The 22,036-nt window shown below is 36.7% G+C and overlaps 1 protein-coding gene across 4 annotated transcripts in view; it reads right to left on the minus strand.

Annotated features, from left to right (window-relative positions):
• Nucleotides 1-1,553: 1,553 nt before the first annotated feature.
• The window catches only part of LOC112395174 (heat shock 70 kDa protein 14), a 35,822-nt gene continuing 15,339 nt past the window's right edge, over nucleotides 1,554-22,036 (minus strand). For 3 of the 4 annotated variants that reach the window (XM_024738477.1, XM_024738337.1, XM_024738266.1), the window contains 5 exons: nucleotides 20,544-20,646; nucleotides 6,757-6,969; nucleotides 6,170-6,343; nucleotides 4,113-4,183; nucleotides 1,554-3,248 (listed from right to left, as the gene is read on the minus strand). In XM_024738477.1, coding sequence (XP_024594245.1) covers nucleotides 3,170-3,248; nucleotides 4,113-4,183; nucleotides 6,170-6,343; nucleotides 6,757-6,969; nucleotides 20,544-20,646 — 640 coding nt within the window. In that variant the 3' untranslated portion in view covers nucleotides 1,554-3,169. Of the gene's footprint in view, nucleotides 3,249-4,112; nucleotides 4,184-6,169; nucleotides 6,344-6,756; nucleotides 6,970-20,543; nucleotides 20,647-22,036 lie in introns of those variants that run through there. The other variant, XM_024738410.1, reaches the window with a different exon arrangement.

Below are 22,036 nucleotides of genomic sequence, written 5' to 3' on the forward strand. Positions count from 1 at the left end.
GCATTTTCCCATAGGACTTGTTTTTGTGCTCTGATACTTTTTTCAATCTTTCTTTTTTTAATTTTAAAAAATTAATTAATTAGTTAATTTTCTGGGTTGCATTGGGTCTTTGCTACTGCACGCAGGCTTTCTCTAGGTGCGGAGAGCGGAGGCTACTCTTCGTTGCGGTGCGCGGGCTTCTCATTGCGGTGGCTTCTCTTGTTGCGGAGCACGGGCTCTAGGTGCACGGGCTTCAGTAGTTGTGGCACGTGGGCTCAGCAGTTGTGGCTCATGGGCTCTAGAGCGCAGCCTCAGTAGTTGTGGTGCACAGGCTTCGTTGCTCCGCGGCATGTGGGATCTTCCTGGACCAGGGCTCAAACCCGTGTCCCCTGCATTGGCAGGCGGATTCTTAACCACTGCGCCACCAGGAAAGTCCCTCAATCTTTAAAAACTCTTTGCGATGAAATATTTTTTGGCTTCCCAAGACTTTCATAGCATTACATATACTGTGAATATATTATGTATTATTATATATCATATCGTATACAGGCATTTCTTTCTGTATTTATATTTGGCTCCGTCCTTTAGACAATGTCAGATATGTAAATAGGCAAAATTATAATTTGACATAACATTCTGCTGGCAAAAGCACTCAGGTGTTTAAACATATATGAGATACTGCAAAGATAATTAGAAAGTGATTGAAAAGATTATCAAGATGCTCACCAAAAATATCTTAGCAGTTGTTACTCTGGGTGGTAGAATATAGGATGTTTTATATTATCTTCTTTTTAAATTTTAATTTTATAATGAACATGTATAATCAGAAAAATGTTAAAGGTATTCTCACCTTAAAAAAAAAAAACTAGAAAATTTAATTGGCAAATCTTCCGTAAATTTAGAAGAAAAAAAAGAAAACTTGTTATTTGTGGATACAAGAAAATTTGGGAGTACAGTTGACTCTTGAGCAACACAGGTTGGAACTGTGCAGGTCCACTAACAGGTGGATTTTTTAAAATAAATAGGTACTACAAGAGCTCTGCGGTTGGTTAAACCTATGGACGTGGAACCACAGATATGGAGGGCTGACTGTAAAGCTATGTGTGGACTTTCAACTGCGTGGTGGGTCGGCACCCCAACCCCCAAGTTGTTCAAGGATCAACTTTATATTTCACTAAGCAACAGAGCACTTTTGATGACAATTTCAAATTTGGTATGTTTGGGGGAAAAAAAACGTGCAAAGATGACCAATAAAGAAGCAGTGGTATTCCTTTCTTTTTCTACTGTATTTCTAAACAAACCATAAAATATGCAAAAGTTGTATTTACTGGCCATTGTCCTGTAGGATACAAAGATGACATTGTTATTTTTTCTTCCATGTAATTCACTTATTCAATAGACATTTACTGAACACCGACGTTCAGGGATTATTCTAGGGGCTAGGACATCATGGTGCCTAAAACTTAAGAGTCTCTTGCTTTCACAATGCTTAATAATCCAGTGGAGAAATAAGTAAATAAGCAGTCAAATAAGTAAATTATTACATGGATATGGAAGGAAAGAGAAATCTTGAATAAATCCTTATGATATTTTATTCTATAAGTTTCGATAATCTATTTCAGGGGTTGACAAACTTTTTCTGTAAAGGGCCAGACAGTAAATATTTAAACCTCTGGGGGTCACACAGTCTGTTGCAACCATTCAACGTTGCCATTAGAGTGGCAAACAACCACATACAACACATACACGATTGAGTGTGGCTATGTTCTGGTAAAATTTTATTTACAAAGATAGGCGTGGGGTAGGACAGACACATCGCCAATAGTTTGCCAACCCCTGGTCTAAAGAGCTAACAGTAACTACAAAATAAATCCTACAGCACTTTTCCAAAGCATAACTGAAAGCATTTAGATGTAGCAGTTCAACTAGTTCAGCTGGTATCTTCCTATTTTCTGAAAATACTTAATGGCTTATATATAATTATTTTATTTCAAAGTTTTTGTAACTTGGGAAAAGATCATAAAAGATAACTAAGTACTCAGCCTTAGTCAAAAGGATATATATACCTTTGAGGCTGCCTCTTTGTGGACTTAGACTCATACCTGAATTTTCCTTGTGTTTCTGTCAATAATCTGATGCAGAAAAATAATAAAAACTTTAAGTTTGGTTTCTACATCTTTAGAAATAGAAGATCACTGCCATCTAACTCCATAAAAAGCAGCTGTAATAATAAAGCACATCCCAAAGCTTGAACAGGTGGAAAATAGCACAGTTTTAAAATTTTACTGAGTAAAGATATTTCTTCTCAGTCTGCTGGGAACCAAGGAGAGAAACGAATGGAAATCCTCTCTTGGTAATAAAATCTAGAGTCTGATGTACACAGCTCACCTTCAAGCTCTCCCCTCAATACAGGCAGATTGCTTGTCTTGTCTTACTAAGAGAATAATCTTTTTCCTTAGTAACCCACTGAGTATTCTCAATGCACTAGTCAACATTTTCTGGTGAACAGAATGTGGCTAGCCCTCCCTTCAAAATAAAAAAATCTTTCAATTTCAAATGAGAAACATATCTGTTAGAGGGAAAAGTCAAACTTCACATAATTGTAAAAAGAAAAAGTGCCTCTCCCCTATTTCCCTCCACAAAAGAAGCCACTGTTAAAAGAGTCTGGTGTTTAGTCTTCTATACTTTTCTCTACATATGTCACACGCATATTTATAAACAATTATTGAGTTTATGAGTTTAGTTTTTTCTTTTAAGCAAAAATGGTACCTTACTTTGCATATGGCTCTGCAATTTTGTTTCATTTAATATCAAAGACTTTTAAATTGTTCTTAGTTATCTAATAAGAATTAACAAATGACTTCTTAAAATCAGAAGTTCTAAAGACAGAAACAATTTTAAAATGCAACGTTAAATTTCTGGTAAAGTTTCCTTTAATCCACTCAAACAATTTAATTCTAAATAGCTCCATGGTAGAAAAAGTTCCTTGTATTTCTCACTAATAAAGGAAATCTTTAATGGAAAACAACAACAAAAAAAGGTTGCAACACTTAGCAATATACTGTAGTTAAAATAGAAACATAAATCATACAGTTCATTCAAAAAGTATTTGAATATAAACATCATTTATAAACAAAAACAAATAATGTTGATATTTTAGTTCTAAAAAATTCGTGGTTTCTCTCAAACACTAAGATGCCACCTCAATAGTGATTGCCTCACATTTTCCGGTCTCTTGATCTGTGCATGTCACGTGTAAAGATCCATCCCTAAGCAAACAAAAAATAACAATTCATAAGCTCAATATATAAAAACAGATAGTCCTTAAGAAATTACTTGAGGACTTTGAGTAAACAACAGATCATTTTACTTTTTGAAAGAAGAGCATTAAGAGGTAAAGAAGAGACACAACTTTATGTCTTTACATTTAGAACCGTATGCCATAATTAGGTAGTTGTTCTTAAAAATTTCCTCCTAGATCACTGTGATGAAAAGTTGTATTCCTTGAGAACCCATGATGATAAATACCTTAAGTTGAAAACTTTATGCAAGTTCAAGAAGTATCAAGCTGTTTTCAAGCCCAGGCCATGGCAGACCAACCCTAATGAATTCTACATTTTGGCTAAGTATGGTTTATGGAATGAATTGTCCTTAATGTTAATTTGGAACTGATTTACTTGTAACACATAGTATTATGGATGGACTGTTGTTAAGGAAATGATAATAGCTGGATTTAATTAGTAATTTATTTTCTACAGATTTCCTGTTGCAATATTGAAATAAACCTACCCTTTCATAGGACAAAAAATCAATTATGTAAATCTCAGAAAATTATATTTAATGTTGATGAAAATTATATCTCAAACTTGCATGGACCAGTTTTTTAGGTTGACTACACCCATAATAATAAAAGAGTTCATAAAAAATTCAGAGTGCAAATGACCTGAGATATACTTTTCTTTGTAAATACAGTAATTTTACAGGGCAAAAATTTCAGTTACTGATAAGATCTTTATAAGTTTTTAATTAATGATTTTCCCAGAATGACAACAGGTTAAGAATCAATAAACTAATAAAAAAGGTCAAGTCTCAAAGCGAATTTTCTTAACATCAGAAGTCGTTTAATTTTTTACCTTTTCATAGTAAGAACAGCTAATATGTCACGTAATCCATTTTCTTTTTTATCTAAATCCTGGAGTACAACCTGTTTAAGGCAAAAATAATACAAAGATGATTTAGTACTTTGACATATTAATAAACTGATGCATCAATTTTCCAATGGACTAAATCTTACTCATTACTGAAATGAACCTTTTAAAACAGGGCAGTTTTCAATTCTCCTACCATTTATCATAATTTGGAAAATAGAATTAAGCTTTCTTAACTGACATGTCTCTTCTAAAAAGATAACTAATATATTTAATATATTTGTCCCTCTTAAATGTCATGTCCTAGATTAAGATGATTATTTATATGAAGTACTGTTTGTCTCAGAAAATAAAGACTAAAAAAAAAAAACAAAAACAAAACAAAGACTGCTTTTCTTTCTGGTAATTGCACCGTTACAGTAACACGTAAATTACATTTTGGTAAGCCTTTTATATATACCTTAAAAAATTCAAATATTTTAAATGCACTTGGAAAACCTATTTAAAAGAAATACATGTCAATTTTTTTGGTACAGCTAAGATTACACTTGTAACGAATTTACTATAAAACTCCTTGGTTTCCTAGAGGAAGGTATACCAATAGACCAAGTTTGAAAGTGACTTTTCAGATTTTGCCAAAATCAAGTTTTATGACCTTAGGTAAGTACTAAGTCTACTCCTTTGTAGAATGAGGAGGTGAGAAGAGATGGAATCTCTAGAAGATTCTCTTCCAAATAAAGTATTATGTGACGAATTTTTCTCTTTCCAGCATCTGTAAGTTAGGATGTAGTGACGGTAGCTGTAGTGTCTCAAGAGTAGTATGTGGAGAGAAAAGGTAAGAAATGTACCAGAGAGGAATACTAAGACTTCCACCTGAGTTTAGAAATCTGGTGCACAGGGAAATGCTTCTATAGTGATATACCACAGAAACATCTGGCGGAGCTTTGAAACCTTTACTAGTTGAAAGAGCCCTTCTCCAGCAGATCCTAAGATGTTAATTCTGAGGTGGAGCCCAGACATATTATGTGTGTGTGTTTTCATTATCCTTTTGTTGAAATTAGAAAACAGATATAAAGCTAAAGATACTATACATTCCCTTTTGTTACCTACATTTGTTTTATTTTTACTGTAAAAGTGATTAATCTTCATGTTCTGTTCTGTCTGTAAAAAATTCAGCATGAAGTGTTAAAAAGTAAAAAAAAACCTTCTTGGTACCTTCAAATCTACCCACTGTTAAGTTTCCTCAGTACAGTTCAAATACCTACAGTTGCTTCCTGTATCCACGCGTGGGTATCTAAATACACACACCTATCCAAACGCCACTCCTTCACACACACCCACTCTCAATCGTACTTGAACACAATGGTACCATGCTGTAAATACAGTTCTGCAGTCCTTGTGTGTGTGCTCTAATGAAACTATATTTCTTGGGCATGTTTCTAAGCAAATAACATGGCTCCACCTCATTCCTTTTAAAGGATGTGGAGGACCATATCCTATGATATATGCATGTGGTATTTGAAAAAACAAACTTATCCTATGTCAGAGGCAGCATGGTATAATGGCAAGAGCATGGGCCCAGGAGTAAAACCAACCTGAGGCTAAATCTCAGCTCAGTCAAGAAAATAACAAGGTATTTACTACCATGAGCCTGTTTCTTAATCATCTATAAAATGCACATAATAATGTCTATCTCACAGCATTTTGAGATTATGTTTGTAAACTGCCTAGTACAGCACACCTGGCATTTAGCAAACAAAGAAATGTCATTTCCACTGCCACTGACCTTATTACCAAGGAGGGTTAAGAGCACAAAGGCAAGCAGTAGAAATACAACTGTACTTTATTTTCCTCTAACTCTTTCAAATGCAATTGCCTATTTCTCCTCTCTTTCAAAAATAAATAAGTACAAGTAATCCATTCATAAAAATGTGTTAAATGTCCTATATGCATATTATATTGATATTAAACTGAGTCTAATCCAGAAGGAAAAACTAAACAGTTTCACGTGATTAATTCATAGTCCAATCTGATGTAGTCACCTGTGCAAACTTGTTTTCCTCTTTTGCAGAGTTTTTCCCCTCAGACTCATAGAGTTCAAGACATACTGAGGATATACTTCCAGGAGCCTGTAATGTGTGTTGTCTTCGAGCTGGCAAAGGCGTCCCTGATGGAAACAGTACTTTGAAACTGTTGGCTCCTGATTCATCGACTCCCTAATAAGCAGGAAAATAATATGCACATCCTTTGATATCATTACAATGATAAAGAGTCACTCCTATTATAAATTAATATATATTCCTTGTTGATAATCTGCAAACTACACAGCGGCAAAGAGAAGACAATAGAAATGATCCTTCATTCCGACCCACTTTATTTAAAAATAAATTGAAACATACACCTCTCTACTTGTATTAGAATCTTAAGCTTAAAAACAGTTAATAAAGAAATTAACATATTAGATTAATACTAACTAAAAGAATATCAGAAACTCATTAAAAGTAAATTTATAACTCGAAATTTAAAATTTTTACCAGTACACAAGGTTTTATTTTAAAAACAGTACGTATGTAAACCTGTGGTGATAAATTTATACTACTATGGAAAAGTGAAGAAAAGGTCAACATACCTTAACTAAAATATCTTTGGCTGAACACTCTATCTTAAGAGCGTCCTCCACTAAAAGGTTTTCTTTCCCAATAAGGATTCCTGCTTCCATAGCTGCACCAATAGGGATAACTTCATCAGGAGGGACAGAATTGAGAAGCTCAACAGCTGGGAAAAGATCTTTAATCATTTGTTGTAGCCTTGGGATTCGAGAAGACCCTCCACAAAGGACAACCTAGAAAATAAAAATAATTTTGTTTTTTACTTTTAGAACAATGATTGTTTCTCAAAATTAAGTGTAACAGGACAAGTCATCTTCATCACATGAAAAGGTAAAATATAAGAAGCCCTATTTTAACATATTATTTTATGTTATACTTACCATATATACATATAAATATGTATTTAATACATTATAAATATTTAACGTACTGTTTACCCACAGCAACAAAATTTAAAATGAGATCTCACCACATATTAGAAAATATAATATAATAAGATATATATGGCTCCTGATGAATACTGGGCATATGAGGCTTAACCATAAATACACATTTGTATAGGAAATACTGTACTTAATATTTCGTACTGTTCAAGCGTTATCTAAAAGAAGTGTTTACATAAATCACAGCATTTCTGTGGCAAAATAAACAGTGGCAATCTTCCCTATGTGAAAACTATGCCATAGATTTTGTCTTCACTGTGGAATAATAATTTTCTTGAGGAAAAAGATGTTTTTATACAACTACGTTTTAAGCTCTAGGTACCACTTGATTAAATATGCACAAAAACTCCATATAAAATTGTCCCTTTATGAGCCTGCCCACACATCTAGTGCCCCAACTTTTATAGCTGCCACCCAAAGGATGGCCCCCCAGATCTCCAGCTCTGAGAGCCAACAGGGCTTGCATTCATGAGTCCCATAGGATGAGAGCAAACAAAGAAGCAGTTTTTAAATGGGCAAAGGAGCAACTCTTGCCCTGTGGCTATACACCAGGGTTCAGCACAGAGGGAGAAGGCAAGCATGCCCATCTCCCAGCTTCTCCCTGGAAGGGTGTGACTGCATGCTTTCCCAGCTGCTGCCGCCTGAGGGTCCAGTTTCTAATCAGCCTATATCTAGGTGCTGCCTTTGATCTTCCTCTTTTTTTGATCATCATCACTCATGATGGTCTTGGCACACCCTCAAATACTGAGAGCCACCAAGAACACAAATGGCAGCTTAGACGGGCACAAAGTTTTGAGAAGCTACCAGGAACTCAGGTAGGACTGACTAACAAGGTTCATCTCCTACACAGGACCAGTCTGTCAAAACTGGAAGAGGTAGCAGTTTTTTGTTTTTTGTTTTTTTTGAGGTAGCAGTTTTATGTAAAGCCCAGAAACCAACACAGAGAGTCTAGGAAAATGCAGATACAGAAAAATATGTTCCAAACAAAATAACAAGATAAATTTCCAGAAACTGATCTTAATGAAACAAAGATAAGTGATTTACTTGATAGGGTTAAAAACAACAGTAATAAAGATGTTCAATGAAGTCAGGAGAGTAATGCATGAACAAAGTATGAATTTCAACAGAGACAGAAAATATGAAGTACCAAAGAGAAATCACAGAGCTGATGAATACAATAACTGAACTTAAAAACTCAATAGAGGGTTTCAACAGCACACTAAATAAAGTGAAAGAAAGGGTCAGTGAATTTGAAGACAGGGCAGAGGAAGTTATTCAGAGGAGCAAAAAGGAAGAAGAATGAAGATGCATTCAGGGACTTACAGAACACCAGTAAGTGGACCAATATATGCAAATATAAGGGTCTCAGAAGGATAAGTGGGGGGAGAGGGGGGCAGAAAACTTACTCGAAGAAATTACAGCTGAAAACTTCCCTAATCTGGGGAAAGAAACAGCCAGATCCAGTAAGCCCAAAAAGTACCAAATAAGATGAATCTAAAGTGACCCACACTGAGACACATCATAATCAAATTGCCAAAAGTTAAAGACAGGAAGACTTAAAAGCAGCAAGAGAAAAGCAACTTGGTTAGATACAAGGGAACACCCTTAAAACTATAAGTGGGTCTTGCAACAGAAATCTTGCAAGCCAGAAGGGAGATATTCAAAGTGCCATAAGAAAAAAACTGTCAGCCAAGAACACCCAATTCAGCAAAGGTGCTCTCCAAAACTGAAGGAGAGATGAGTGTTTTTACACAAACAAAAGCTGAAGGAGTTCACCACTACTAGACTGGCCTTACAAAAGATGTCAAATGGAGTTGTTCGAGTTTAAACAAAATGCTAATTAATAAACATGAAAACATATAAAAGTATAAAACTCACTGGTAAAGATAAATATAGTTAGATTCAGAATACTCCAATATTGTAATGGTAGTGGGTAAATCACTTATAACCTTAGTACAAAGGTTAAAAGACAAAGGCATTAAAAATAACTGTAATTACAATAACTTGTTAATGGATACACAAAAGATGTAAACTGTGACATCAAAAACATAAAATGTGGGGAGAAGGAGTGTAAAAATGTAGAACTTTTGTATGCGTTTGAAGTTAAGTTGTTGTCAGCTTAAAACATGTTATTTTAACTGTGTAAGATGTTTTACATAAGCTTCATGGTAACCACAAAAGAAAAATCTGTAGTAGACACACAAAAGGTAAAGAGAAAAGAATTAAAGCAAACCACTACAGAAAGTCATCAAATCATGAAAGAAGAGGACAGGAAAGAAAGAAATGAACTACAAAACAGACAGAAAATGATTAACAAAATGGCAATAGTAAGGTCATACCTATCAAAAATTACTTTAAATTACTTTCTACACACTACAAATTATTGGATGAAGAAATTAAGAAGACAATCCCATTTACAGGACTATCAAAAAGAATAAAATACTTAAATAAATTTAACTAAGAAGGTGAAATATCTGTACCCTGAAAACTGCAAGACTTTGATGAAAGACACTGAAGACACAAATACATGGAAAGATATTCCGGGTTTATGGATTGGAAGAATTAATATTGTCAAAATGTCCTTACTACTCCAAATATTCAATGTAATCCCTATCAAAATTCCAATGGCATTTTTCATAGAAATAGAAAAAACAATCCTGAAATTTGTGTGGAACCACAAGAGACCCCAAATAGCCAAAACAGTCTTGAGAAAGAAGAGCAAAGCTGGAGGCATCACACTTCCTGATTTCAAACTATATTACAAGCTGTAGTAATCAAAACAGTAAGGTATTTGCATAAAACAAGTCAAATAGATCAATGGAACAGAACAGAGAGCCCAGAAATAAACCCACATATATAGGGTCAATTAATTTTCAATAAAGGAGCCAAGAATATACAACAACGAAAGAAGAGTCTCCTTAATAAATGGGGTGGGGAAAACTGGATATCTACATGCAAAAGAATGAAACTGGACCACTATCTTACACCACACATAAAAATCAACTCAAAATGGATTAAAGACTCGGAGTAAAACCTAAAACGATAAAACTCCTAGAAGAAAACATAAGGGGTAAGCTCCTTGACAATGGTCTTGGCAATGCTTTTTGGATTTGACACCCAAAGCAAAGGAAAGCAAAAACAAACAAGTGGGACTTATCAAACTAAAAAGCATGCACAGCAAAGGAAACCATCAACAAAATGAAATGGCAACCTATTGAATGAGAGAAAATATTTGTAAATCATATATCTAAAAAGGGGTGAATATCCAAAATACACAAGAATCTCATTAACTCAATAGCAAAAAACCAAATAACACAATTTAAAAACGAGCAAGGGACCTGAATAGACATTTTTCCAAAGAAGACTTACAAGTAGCCGAAGGTACCTGAAAGGATGCTCAACATCACTAATCATTAGGGAAATGGAAATAAAGATCACAATGAGACATCACTTCATACCTGTTAGGACGTCTAATACTAAAAAGACAAGAGATAACAAATATTGGTGAAGATGGACAGAAAGGAGAACACTTATACGCTGTTGGGAATGTAAACTGGTATAGCCACTATGGAAAACAGTATGGAAACTCTTCATGAAATTAAAAGTAGAATTACCTTATGATCCAGCAATCCCACTTCTGAGTATATACACAAAGGAAACAATCACTATCTCATAGAGATATCTGTACTCTCATGTTCACTGCAGCGTTATTCACAATAGCCAAGGTATTTGGAAACATACTATGGAAAGATCATAAGTGTGTGTCAGTGGATGAATGGATAAAGAAGATGTGGTACAGATATACAATGCAATATTATTCAGTTTAAAGAAGGAAGTCCTGCCATTTGTAACAACTTGAAAGAACCTGGAGGGCATTACACTAAGTGAAATGAGCCAGACAGAGAGACAAAAACTGCACGGTATCACTAATACGTGGAGTCTAAATTAAAACAAAACAAACAAAACAACTCATAGAAACATAAAGCAGAAAAATGGTTGGGGTTGAGGGGGTAGGGAAAACAGGGAGGGGATGGTAAAAGGGTACATACAAACTTTTAGTTATAAGATGAATAAGGTCTGAGGATCTAATGTATAACATGGTGATTACAGTTGATAATATTGTGTAGTATATTTGAGATCTGCTAAGAGAGTAAAACTTAAGTGTTTTCACCTCCTGCAGAAAAGGTTAATATATAAGGTGATAGATGTGTTAATTAACTCGATGGTAATAATAATCCCTGCACAATACATACACTAAATCTCATGTTGTATACTTTAAATACCTTACAATTTTATTTGTTAATTATACCTCAATAAAGCTGAATAAAATAAAATTGCTCCTTTATAAATATTTTAATTTCCTCCTTAATTAATACGTTTAACACTTGTAAGTCCATGGGTATGCAGAATATTGAGTATGTTCTCTCAAGGAGGGAAATCATCAATAATCACTACTAATTTCAGTCTATACACGGATGTTCTCAAAGCTCCATGTGGTGGAGAAGATGAGCAACTGATGAAAATGAGGCCCCGCTCACATCAGCCGTGAAACGAGGAGGGAGACCACGTTCCTCCGCAGGTAAGGGCATGAGGAACATCAACTCAGGGTTACAAAGAAAAAAGAAAAGCAGGTTTGCCTCGGCAGAGTTCTCCCAAAAGTCTGCTTTGGAGGTAAGTTAAAAGGAAAGTCTTCTCTAAAATGTCTGACACCAGGTAAATACCATGAGAATAAAAATGGAGGTTATGCCTTTTCATGAACTTCTTATAGTCAACATCGAAATGCTTTATAAATAAGCAATAAGTGGTGCTGTGTTAAAACAAAAAACAAAAAAAACCCTGGAAAATCTTGTTTTTTGGTATTCTCATTTAAAGGGTAAAAAGTACTAATAGTGTGTCATTATTAATGCTGGCAGTAACCGGAAAATTTTAATTTAAATAAATTCTTTAAACATTTACTCTGTAGTCTCAGATTTCTTTGGCAAACTTAGAGGAAAACTGAAAATATTATAGATTATTCTGAAAATAAAGAAAATAATAAAATCTATCAGAGCCTGTGGAATAAAACCAAGCTGCTAATGAGTAAAATGGTAGTTAATTTTTTTTTTTTTGGCGGTACACGGGCCCCTCACTGTTGTGGCCTCTCGCGTTGCGGAGCACAGGCTCCGGACATGCAGGCTCAGCGGTCATGGCTCACGTGCCCAGCCATTCCACGGCATGTGGGATCTTCCCGGACCGGGGCACGAACCCGTGTCCCCTGCATCGGCAGGCGGACTCTCAACCACTGCGCCACCAGGAAAACCCGGCAGTTAATTTTTTAGTTAGGGAAAAAATGAAATAAATTAATTAATGTTCAAAATAAACATTTATAAAAATAATAAAAGTATCCTGGAAAGACTGGAAGAAATAAAGTGCAAACCAGAAATAAAACAATTAGAAAAGAGAAATTTATCACCTGGAAAAACAAATCTAAGAAAGTTTTTTTTGGGTTGTAGTGCCAGGAGTTGGGAGTAAAAAAAAGAATAAAACAAATATCTACAAAACCTAGGGAAAGAAAAAAAATAGATAAACTCAAAAAGAAAAAGATAAATAAATAAAAAGAGAGAAAAATTGGCCAGTTTTAATTTAAATAACTTCCTTATACTTTAAAAATTTAATATCAAAAGCTACGTAAAATTAAAAATTACAAGAACATTATGCAAAGTTGTATGTTAAAAGTTTAAATCACTATGAAATAGGTCTATAAAATACTTAATTCAAAATTGAAGCAGGGGCTTCCCTGGTGGCGCAGTGGTTGAGAGTCCGCCTGCCGATGCAGGGGACACGGGTTTGTGCCCTGGTCTGGGAAGATCCCACGTGCCGCGGAGCAGCTGGGCCCGTGAGCCATGGCTGCTGAGCCTGCACGTCCGGAGCCCGTGCTCCGCAATGGGAGAGGCCGAAACAGTGAGAGGCCCACGTACCACAAAAAAAAAAAACAAAAAACAAAAAACAAAATTGAAGCAATAAAAAGAAATTATGAAAGTTATAAATATACTTCAAAAATTAGTTTCAGACAAAATGTGTTTATAGGCAAATTCTTTAGAATTCTTGAGGAACAGAGAATTTATGTATTATGCACTAACCTGGAATACTTAAAAAGATGAAAACGTATTAAATTCCATTTTATAAGCACCTGATAGCCTAGGAACAAAACAGTAAAAACAAACAGCAATAAAACAACACGTTCTGAAGTAGAGGTTGCCAAGTAGCAACTTGCAAATTCTATCAGACAAGCTATATTTTCTCTCTTCACATAGTGTTTTCAAAGGTTCTGCATTAGCTACTAACATTGAAACATTAAAAAGTCTGATGGTAAGCCCTAGTTTTGAGAGTCTGTTAAAACGTCCCAGGCTCCAACAGCACTGGCCTGCATCGCTGGATGGCAGTGACTGGTGGGGAGCAGCAGCTGCCCCTTCGGGGCTAGAACAGCTCCTGGTGTGTGTGGCCAGCCCACCACTACCGCCCGTGGCCCTCCCACCAGCTACTGGTCCTTGCCAATTACAATCCTATTTGTGCTCTTACTTTTCTTACAGCAAAGAGTTCGACGTGAAACTCTTTACTCTCTAAACCCAGTTCTCAAACTAGTAGGAGAATGAAAGGAAGATCGCCAGACTGTGTGTCTCAGGAACAATGGTTGGGGGACATACTTCTCTTTGGAAGAATGGTATGGTACAGTGAGTCTACCGTACTACATGGCATCTGGGCAGCTTAACTGTGGTGTAGGGCCTAAGATACACATACTGTATTCTTATGTGCGGAAAGAAACTGACCTTCTTTCATATCATCTTTGGGAAAAATCCCGGCATCAGTGCGCTGGATAAGATTGGGGCCAACGATGTGCTTATGACTGACACTGAATTCCATATAAACACTACCGATACTTTGGTATCGGGTTTGATTTGCTTATTCCTAGAGAAATGAGTATTTTGGAAAACTCACGAGGCAAGGAATTTGGCACATTTTTCTTATGTTGAACTTAAATTACAGCTATGAAAGTGATAACTTAAAATCATATTCCCACATTGTGGAACTGAAGGCTGACTTGAGAATTGTACATCTATCTTTGGAGTAGTCATGCGGACCTATTTTGTGAGGTGATATTTTTCATGACGAAATGAAATGAGCTTGGACCCTCTCTCACACTCTGCCTTGGGTTATGAAGAAAAGGAAGGTACTATCAGCCTACTTCCTGAAGAACATCGTGCATGATTATGTTACCTTGGAATAAAGGGCAATTAAAGCACCGGATGTCTTGGTTTAGAAGGTACTGTTCTGAGTAAACGAATTAGATATATTGTGATATTTTGTCATTCTAGGTAAGTTCAAGCACTTTAAAATCCCCTATTTCTTGAGTATGTCTCGGGAGCTTTTAAAAGAGAAAAGCAGTCTCTGCTTACAAAGTTATACAACCTTAAAGAGCAGGTCATGCTGTGTGGACAGAAAAAAAAAAAGGGAGGTGGGGAGAGGAAGGGTTAGCAAAGGTCTGAGCATTGGCTCCAGCTTCTCACTCGCTCATTGCTTGAGACTCAACCATGTGCCTCTGACTCTCCCTAAACGGGAGCCTTGGGGACATACCGATAAGCCATGGTCCATCTCATCATCCAGGAAGAAGAGAATGAGCTGGAGGCAAGAAGCTAAGGCACTTCCTTAGACCAATGCAGCCCAAAGCACAGGACCATTCCCCTTTTCAGTGTCTGATGTTAAAAGGGGTTACGTTATTCAGACAATATGCATAAGGCAGGAAAGTTCGAAATAGCCCATCTCATTTCTGCTAACTTAGCATGAAGAGCATGAAAATGATACATGAATTATCACAGAAAATTAAGTAATATATCAAAAGAATATTCCTCATAACCAAGTAAGATCTATCCCAGGAATACAACGATAGTTCCATATTAGGAGATTATCAATAATTCATCAAATAATTTGAAGACAAATATAAAGAAAACCATAAGGCTGTCTTGCAGGTGTCCGAAAGCAACTGTAATGACTCAACACCTATTTCATATTAAAACACCTTTAAAAAGAAAAAAAGAGAAATGCTCAATATTATAAAGAGAATCTATTTCAAACCAGTTACCAGTAATTAAATCTGTTGGTAAACAACTAACACTATTCCCCTAATAAAGAGAACAAAAGAAAGAGGTCCAGTGTCAACTAAAATATTCAAGGCCTGACCAAGGCAATCAAATATAAACAAGAAGCGAGAACAGGGAACTCTACTCAATACTCTGTAATGGCCTGTGTGGGAAAAGAATCTAAAGAAGAGTGGATATATGTATATGTATAGCTGAGTCACTTTGCTGTATACCGGAAACTAACACAACATTGTATATCAACTAAACCCCAATAAAAATTAAAAAAAGGGCTTTCCTGGTGGCGCAGTGGTTGAGCGTCCGCCTGCCGATGCAGGGGACACGGGTTCGTGCCCCTGTCCGGGAAGATCCCACATGCCGCAGAGCGGCTGGGCCTGTGAGCCATGGCCGCTGAGCCTGCGCGTCCGCAATGGGAGAGGCCACAACAGTGAGAGGCCCGCGTAGCGCAAAAAAAAAAAAAAAGCAGCAGCGAGGGGTACAGAGATGCAAGATAAAAGTATCACCAAACACGGATAAAACCCTCTCCCAACGCCCACAGCCCACTCCAGCTACCACCCCATTTCCCTTCTGCCGAACTTTTAGCAGAACTTCTCAAGAGTTATTCATATTTATCATGTCCATGGACTCACCTTCTTTTCTATTTAAACTCACTCCAGTAAGGTGTCTCCCTCCGTAACTCCACTGCAACTGCTTTTCCCAGTGATCTGGTCCCTTGCTCCCTCCTCCCACCCCCTCTGGCTCACTCAGTCCCATCCCCACTGCTGCCCCTTAAACATACCAAGCTTGCTCCCCTCTGGCTGTTCCCTCTGCCTGGAAAAGCGGCAGAAATTCACCCAGTCTGTTCCTTCATTTCAGTCCCTGCAGGGCTCTGATCAAAAGCCATCTCCTTAGATGGGATTCTTATCTGCAAAATCACCCTCTGTCACTAGCTATGCCCTTATCCTGCTTTATTTTTCTTCATAAGAGTTATCACAACTGGGCATTATTTTAACTGTTTCTTGACGGCAAAGACTTTATGTTTACTGCTGCGTCCCAAGTGCCTAGAACCCGCTTGGAACGGAGCAGGTGTGCTCAATAATTAGTTGTGTGTTAACTAGTAAATGGATTTGAATGCATGCCTAGGAAATTCAGAAGACTCCTTGAAAAATTATTAATACCAAGAATTCGTGAAGTGGCAGAGTATCAGATAAAGAGGCAAAACCGGTAAGTATTCTATCAGCAAAACCAAATTAGTATTGATAAATAGAAGCATAAAAATATCTCATTCACAACAGCCAGAGATCCCACAATTAAGAAAACACATAACTCAATAAAGTATTAAAGAAGATTTGAACACAGAGAGATACCAACTTTGTGGTTAGGAAAACTAAATACTGTAAAGATAATATATCACTCCCCCAAATTTTATTGGCTTAATACAACTGCATCAAAATCACAATGGGATTTTTATCTAAGAAGTTGAAAAAATAATTCTAAAGTGCCCTGAAAAAAACCAATATGAATAAAAAGAATTTTTAAAAATTGCAACGTTAATAATGAGGATTTACACCTACTCAGAAAGTAAATTGCTTTTGGTGAGCAATCTGATAAATACTAAAAGTCTTAAAATTTGGGATTCTACTCACAAATCTTATTCCAAGGAAATTAAGGATATTAACAAAGCCACAAAGACTGCTATTTATAAAACCAAAATAACATACACACTCAACACAAATAACTGGCTGTGTAAATTATGATACATCAGTGCAACAAAATGCTATGCAGGTATTAAAATTGCAGCTGAAGAGTCTGGATGCTTGGTAAAAACGGCGAGAATTAACTGCATCGGTATATCTACGTACCCTTCTACAAGCCCACTTGTAGACAATAAGGGAATTTAAGAAGACATAAATGGCAGAATAAATGCAGGAGAGAACTTGAGCTTGAGATTTCAGCAAATTTTGGAAGCTGAAAGGGAGAGAAGTAGCTGTCTTAAAGCTGACGTGGCCTGAGATAACCAAAGGGGAAGCGAGATGGTTTGCGTCACAGAACCCAGAGCGGCTTGGGACTGCGAAGCACCAAAGGCCACATGAAGCGAGGGCCAAGCCGAGGGGTGAAAGCGGGACACCGGGTGGAGAGCAGCCCCGCCAGCACGCGCACGGGGCCAGCAGACCCCCAGACCTTGGCCCTGACCCATCAGCGCCTCCTGCCCCCTCAGACACGGGGCTTCGGCCCAGCTTGGGGCCAGCAGGGGAGAGAGGGGAGCACGGCGCTGAGCACACGGAGATAAAGGAAGTCTACCGTAATGAAGAGTAGGAGCCCTGACGCTCCCTGTCCTCAGAGATCAGCCGTGTCCTTCTCAAGCACTCGATGAGAGGATTCCTTCGGGAAAAACCAAATACTCCTAAGACTAGACTGCCCGATACTAGAGTGGGAAAGGCGATGGGCGTAAGAGTAAAGAGCGAGCACGAACTGCGGGGGCAGACTGTGAGCTCCAATCCCAGCGCCGGCAAGCGCGTGCCAGCGTTACTTTAAGCAAAGCACTTAACCTCTTTGGAACCTTTTTAGTTTCCTCCTCTGGCAATGGAGATAGCGGTGCGTATCTCCTGATGCCTTTGTGAGGATTAAATGTGTGAATGACTGTAAAGCCCTCCCTCCGTCCCCATAAGAGGATTATACTTACCCGCCCATTGCCACTGCCCGGAATTGGCAACCCCTCCGTGCAGGTGGAGATTTCCCTGCCCACACTCAGGCCTGGCCATGTCTAGCTTTGGCCAAATGAATGTGACTACACTGAAGTACAACGTATCTAAGCAGAAGCTTTAAAAGCCCTGCATGTTCCGCCAGCTCTCTTCCTCTTTCCCCTCCACAGTGAGAACCGCACGTCCCAGAGAGCTGCTCCTTTAGCCTGGGTGGTAGAAGGAGAAGCACGGAAAAGAGCCATAGCAGTAGACCTACGGCCACCTTCAGCTGCCCACGTGAAACACTAGCAAGAAAAAATTGTCTACAGTAGAAAACCAGTGAGACTTGGGGGTTGTTTGTTACCGCTGCAAGGTCAACAAACTACAGAGACAACTCTATATTTTTAAGTTCTCAAAAGCTTGTATTTTAGAAGTATCTGGAGAGTGAATCTTTAACAATATTCTTAATCCTAAGGATGTACTTGACCTCTAGTCAAGCAACTGAGGATCGTACCATTTGTGGTATCTAATGTGAGGGCTGTATGACCAGTTAATGAAGGAAGAGAACTCACATTAACTGATCATCTACAATACACCATACCCTGTGCCATACATGATATTTCATTTAATCCTCATAACAACCTTATAGAGTAAGTTATACTTATATACTGATAAGTTAAGTATTATCACCCTCCTTAATAAGAAGAGACAAGTAAGGCTCAGGAAATTAAGTGATTTGTCTGTTCTGGAACAATCAGCAGTGTGAGCCTTCCAGTTCAGGTGGGTCTGTCTCCAAGCTCATTCCCTTCCACCCCTGCCTTGTACCACTCTTCCATGTGCCTTAATCTTTGTAAGCCACCTTCACCCCCCTGCACACACACCCCCAATCACCTAGCACAACGCATGGCATGTTATAAGTGTCAAAAAAAATACTTACTGAACTAGACTGAAGGGAAAACCTCCACCAAAAGACAAAAAAATGCAATTTCCATCTTACAGCATACAGCAAAATAGTGAAAATATAAAAACTTTCAAACTATAGCAAAAAGAAAATAGTATTAAATACACCTGAACGAAGATGGAATTTATAAACTTAGAAGCAGCTGAAGAAATCATAGTAACAGACCGACAGATTTAAATAGATAAATAAAACCTCAGTGTATCAAATACCCTCCTCCATAACAGGACCAAAGTTAAACAGTGAACTGCACGCCTCAAAAGAAGACTAAGCAAACAGCAGTTAATCCTCTGATTATATAAAGCATTTACACAAATACATTTTAAAAAATACTAAGATTTAATTGATCAAACAGGCAAAGAATATGAAATATTTACACATAAGGAAACACATGATTAAACATTATTTAATAATATTAATAATAAATATTTTTAAAGAATCCTATAGTACCCAATAAAATATAAAGTAAAAAATATCTTTTTTCCAACTACCTAATGGAAAATTTATCTTTAAATGATAAAACTCAGTGTCAGCAAGGTTACAGTAAAATGTCTGTTCTCATATATTGCTGATGAAAGTATAAGTTAATTCAACTCTCTTGGAAGGTAACTGAAGGTAAAAATAGGTTTAATCTATTTATACTCTTTGACCCAATGATTTTACTATGGGAATCTATCCCAAGGAGTAACCTTAAATATGGGAAAAGATGGGTATCACTGTTCTGGGGAGGGGAAGACCCGATCTAGGAGTCCAAACAGAACAATGAAATAATCTACGGTGCTCTTCCTTTTCTAGGATGTTGAGCCTATTTAAAATTGTGTTGATGAAGACTACACAGTAATATGGGCAAAGAAATTGATTATATTATTATTTAAGGAACATAGAATTCAAAATTGTGCATACAAATTAGACTAGTTTATTATAAAATAAAACACTACCTATTTTCTGAGTTTTCTTATATGAAAATTCCTTTATTAACAAAAATGAAAAAAATGTATATGTATTTTAAATGAGTAGAAATAATCTTGGGAGAAAAGAGAACAGTAAACAGTTGGAATATTTTTGAAAGTCTCAAAATCTTTTCTTATGCAAGCAAATATGCAATATTTCTCAGCAAGCAGAGAGAAGCAGTTTGGTGTACTGGTTAAGAGCAGACTTGGGAACCACACTGAGTTAAATCCTAGCTCTACCACTAAACACACAATTACCATGAAGTTACTTATACCTTTGAACCTCTGTGCCTCCAATTCTAAAATGGGGATAAATAATAACACCTACTTCATGGAGCTGTTGGTGAGCAATCAGCAAGTTAATACATGTAAAACGCTTAGAAACAGTGCTTGACACATGGCAAATGTTCTAATATCTGTCAATTTTTGCTTACATATAAAAAAATATACTGAAAAGGAATTAGTCTTTTTTGCTAAGAAAATGAACATACAGAACTATGAGTTCATTAGAGCCATTAATCAAAATTTAATCAATGTCCTTCCTAATATAAGCTAAGACGATATTTAAATGTATAAAAATATTCTTTCAGTACCAAGGGGCTGCTTCCTAAATTCCAAATTGAAAATTACTCCCAACATAAATAAGAAAATACAAAAGTATTACCTTGTTGATATCATCTGCTGTAAATCCACTTTGTTCTAAGAGTTCTCTGATTGCTTCTATACATTTATTAAAAAGTGGAGAACAGAGAAGTTCAAATCTTGCTCTGTACACACACACATACACAAATACACATACACACAGAGAAGACACAGAAAAAAGTCAAACAAGACATCTTTTTCTTGTGAAGGTTAATGACAAAACCTACTGTGATGAATCTCTTTAGAATAGGTTTATGATCAGAACAGGATGTTAAACACCCAGCAGTGCAGTATCATGGGGTGAAAAGGTCTAGGTTATCCATCTGCAAATGTATGAAGATGTTTAGTATTAAATTCAGATGGAAGATTATCTTACCCATAGCCTGCTTGTAAGCTTTCAAAACACCTAAAAATAAATACTCAGTGTATGGCATTTCTGACAATAAATCTATTGATCCAAATCAAACCATCGTTTGGAAATTTTTGCTATTTTTATGTGTTAAAATTTTAAAAATTGTTTCTCACTACTTTTCTTTATAGTCTGAGCCTATGCTGCACATGGGTTTAGTTCTTTTGCACCAACTGAGAAGCTTACATGCTAGCAAATAAAATTACGAATTCTATTTCCTTCTTAATAAATTCTATTTCCTTCTATTTCCTTATTAATGAGCAAACATATACTGAGTACTTGGACAAACTTAGTACTAAGTTAATATAAAGACTCTGTTGCCACAAAAGAGATTTAAATTCAATTTAACAACTTTCTTTTAGATGGTAGCTTGAAATCTCTCTTAAAAGATCTAGAGAACTTTCTGGAGCCACTGGCTACATGAGACTACTGAGCACTTGAACTGTGGCTAATGCTACTGAGGAACCGAATTTTTAATGTTATTTACCTGTAATTAATTAAAAAGTTTAAACAGCCACAGGTGGCAGTGCTGACCTGGAGTCTTCGAGAAAGCCCAGGGAGATGAGGAAGCTAAACTACAAGGGCCAGATGAAGAGAGAATTTAACCACACAGACTCAGTAAAAGCCTAAAAATAATATAATACTGTAATTCTGGACAACTTCACTATGCTTCCAAGTCATCCATTATCTTGTTGGGAGGTTTAAATTGTGCTAACGGTAGCTATTATTATTGTGAGTAAAATGCAATGCAAAATGATAGGATGATAGGACAACGGCCTCCCTTGGACTTCCTGGGTGAAGGTGCAATCATATGTAAGCAATGTTTTGGATTATGTAAAAGATATGAGCATTAAAAACAATTTTATGCACATTAAACCTGTGTTTACTAAATGTCATAAAAGCTATTAAAATTTACAATGCTGCCAATGGATGACAGATCAAATAAAACCAAGAAAGGGATCAATCCTCAAAGTACTGTGATAGGTAACGGAACTCTGGAGTCAAAACTAGCTGGGTTTGAGTCCAAGGTCTGTCACTTACTAGCTGGATAACCTCGGACAAGAAATGAAACCTGTGTTTCAGCTTCCTCCTGTGTAAAGTAAGGA

Source organism: Neophocaena asiaeorientalis, unplaced genomic scaffold (assembly GCF_003031525.2).
Source record: "Neophocaena asiaeorientalis asiaeorientalis breed wild unplaced genomic scaffold, Neophocaena_asiaeorientalis_V1.1 scaffold889, whole genome shotgun sequence".
Lineage (NCBI taxonomy): Eukaryota > Metazoa > Chordata > Mammalia > Artiodactyla > Phocoenidae > Neophocaena > Neophocaena asiaeorientalis.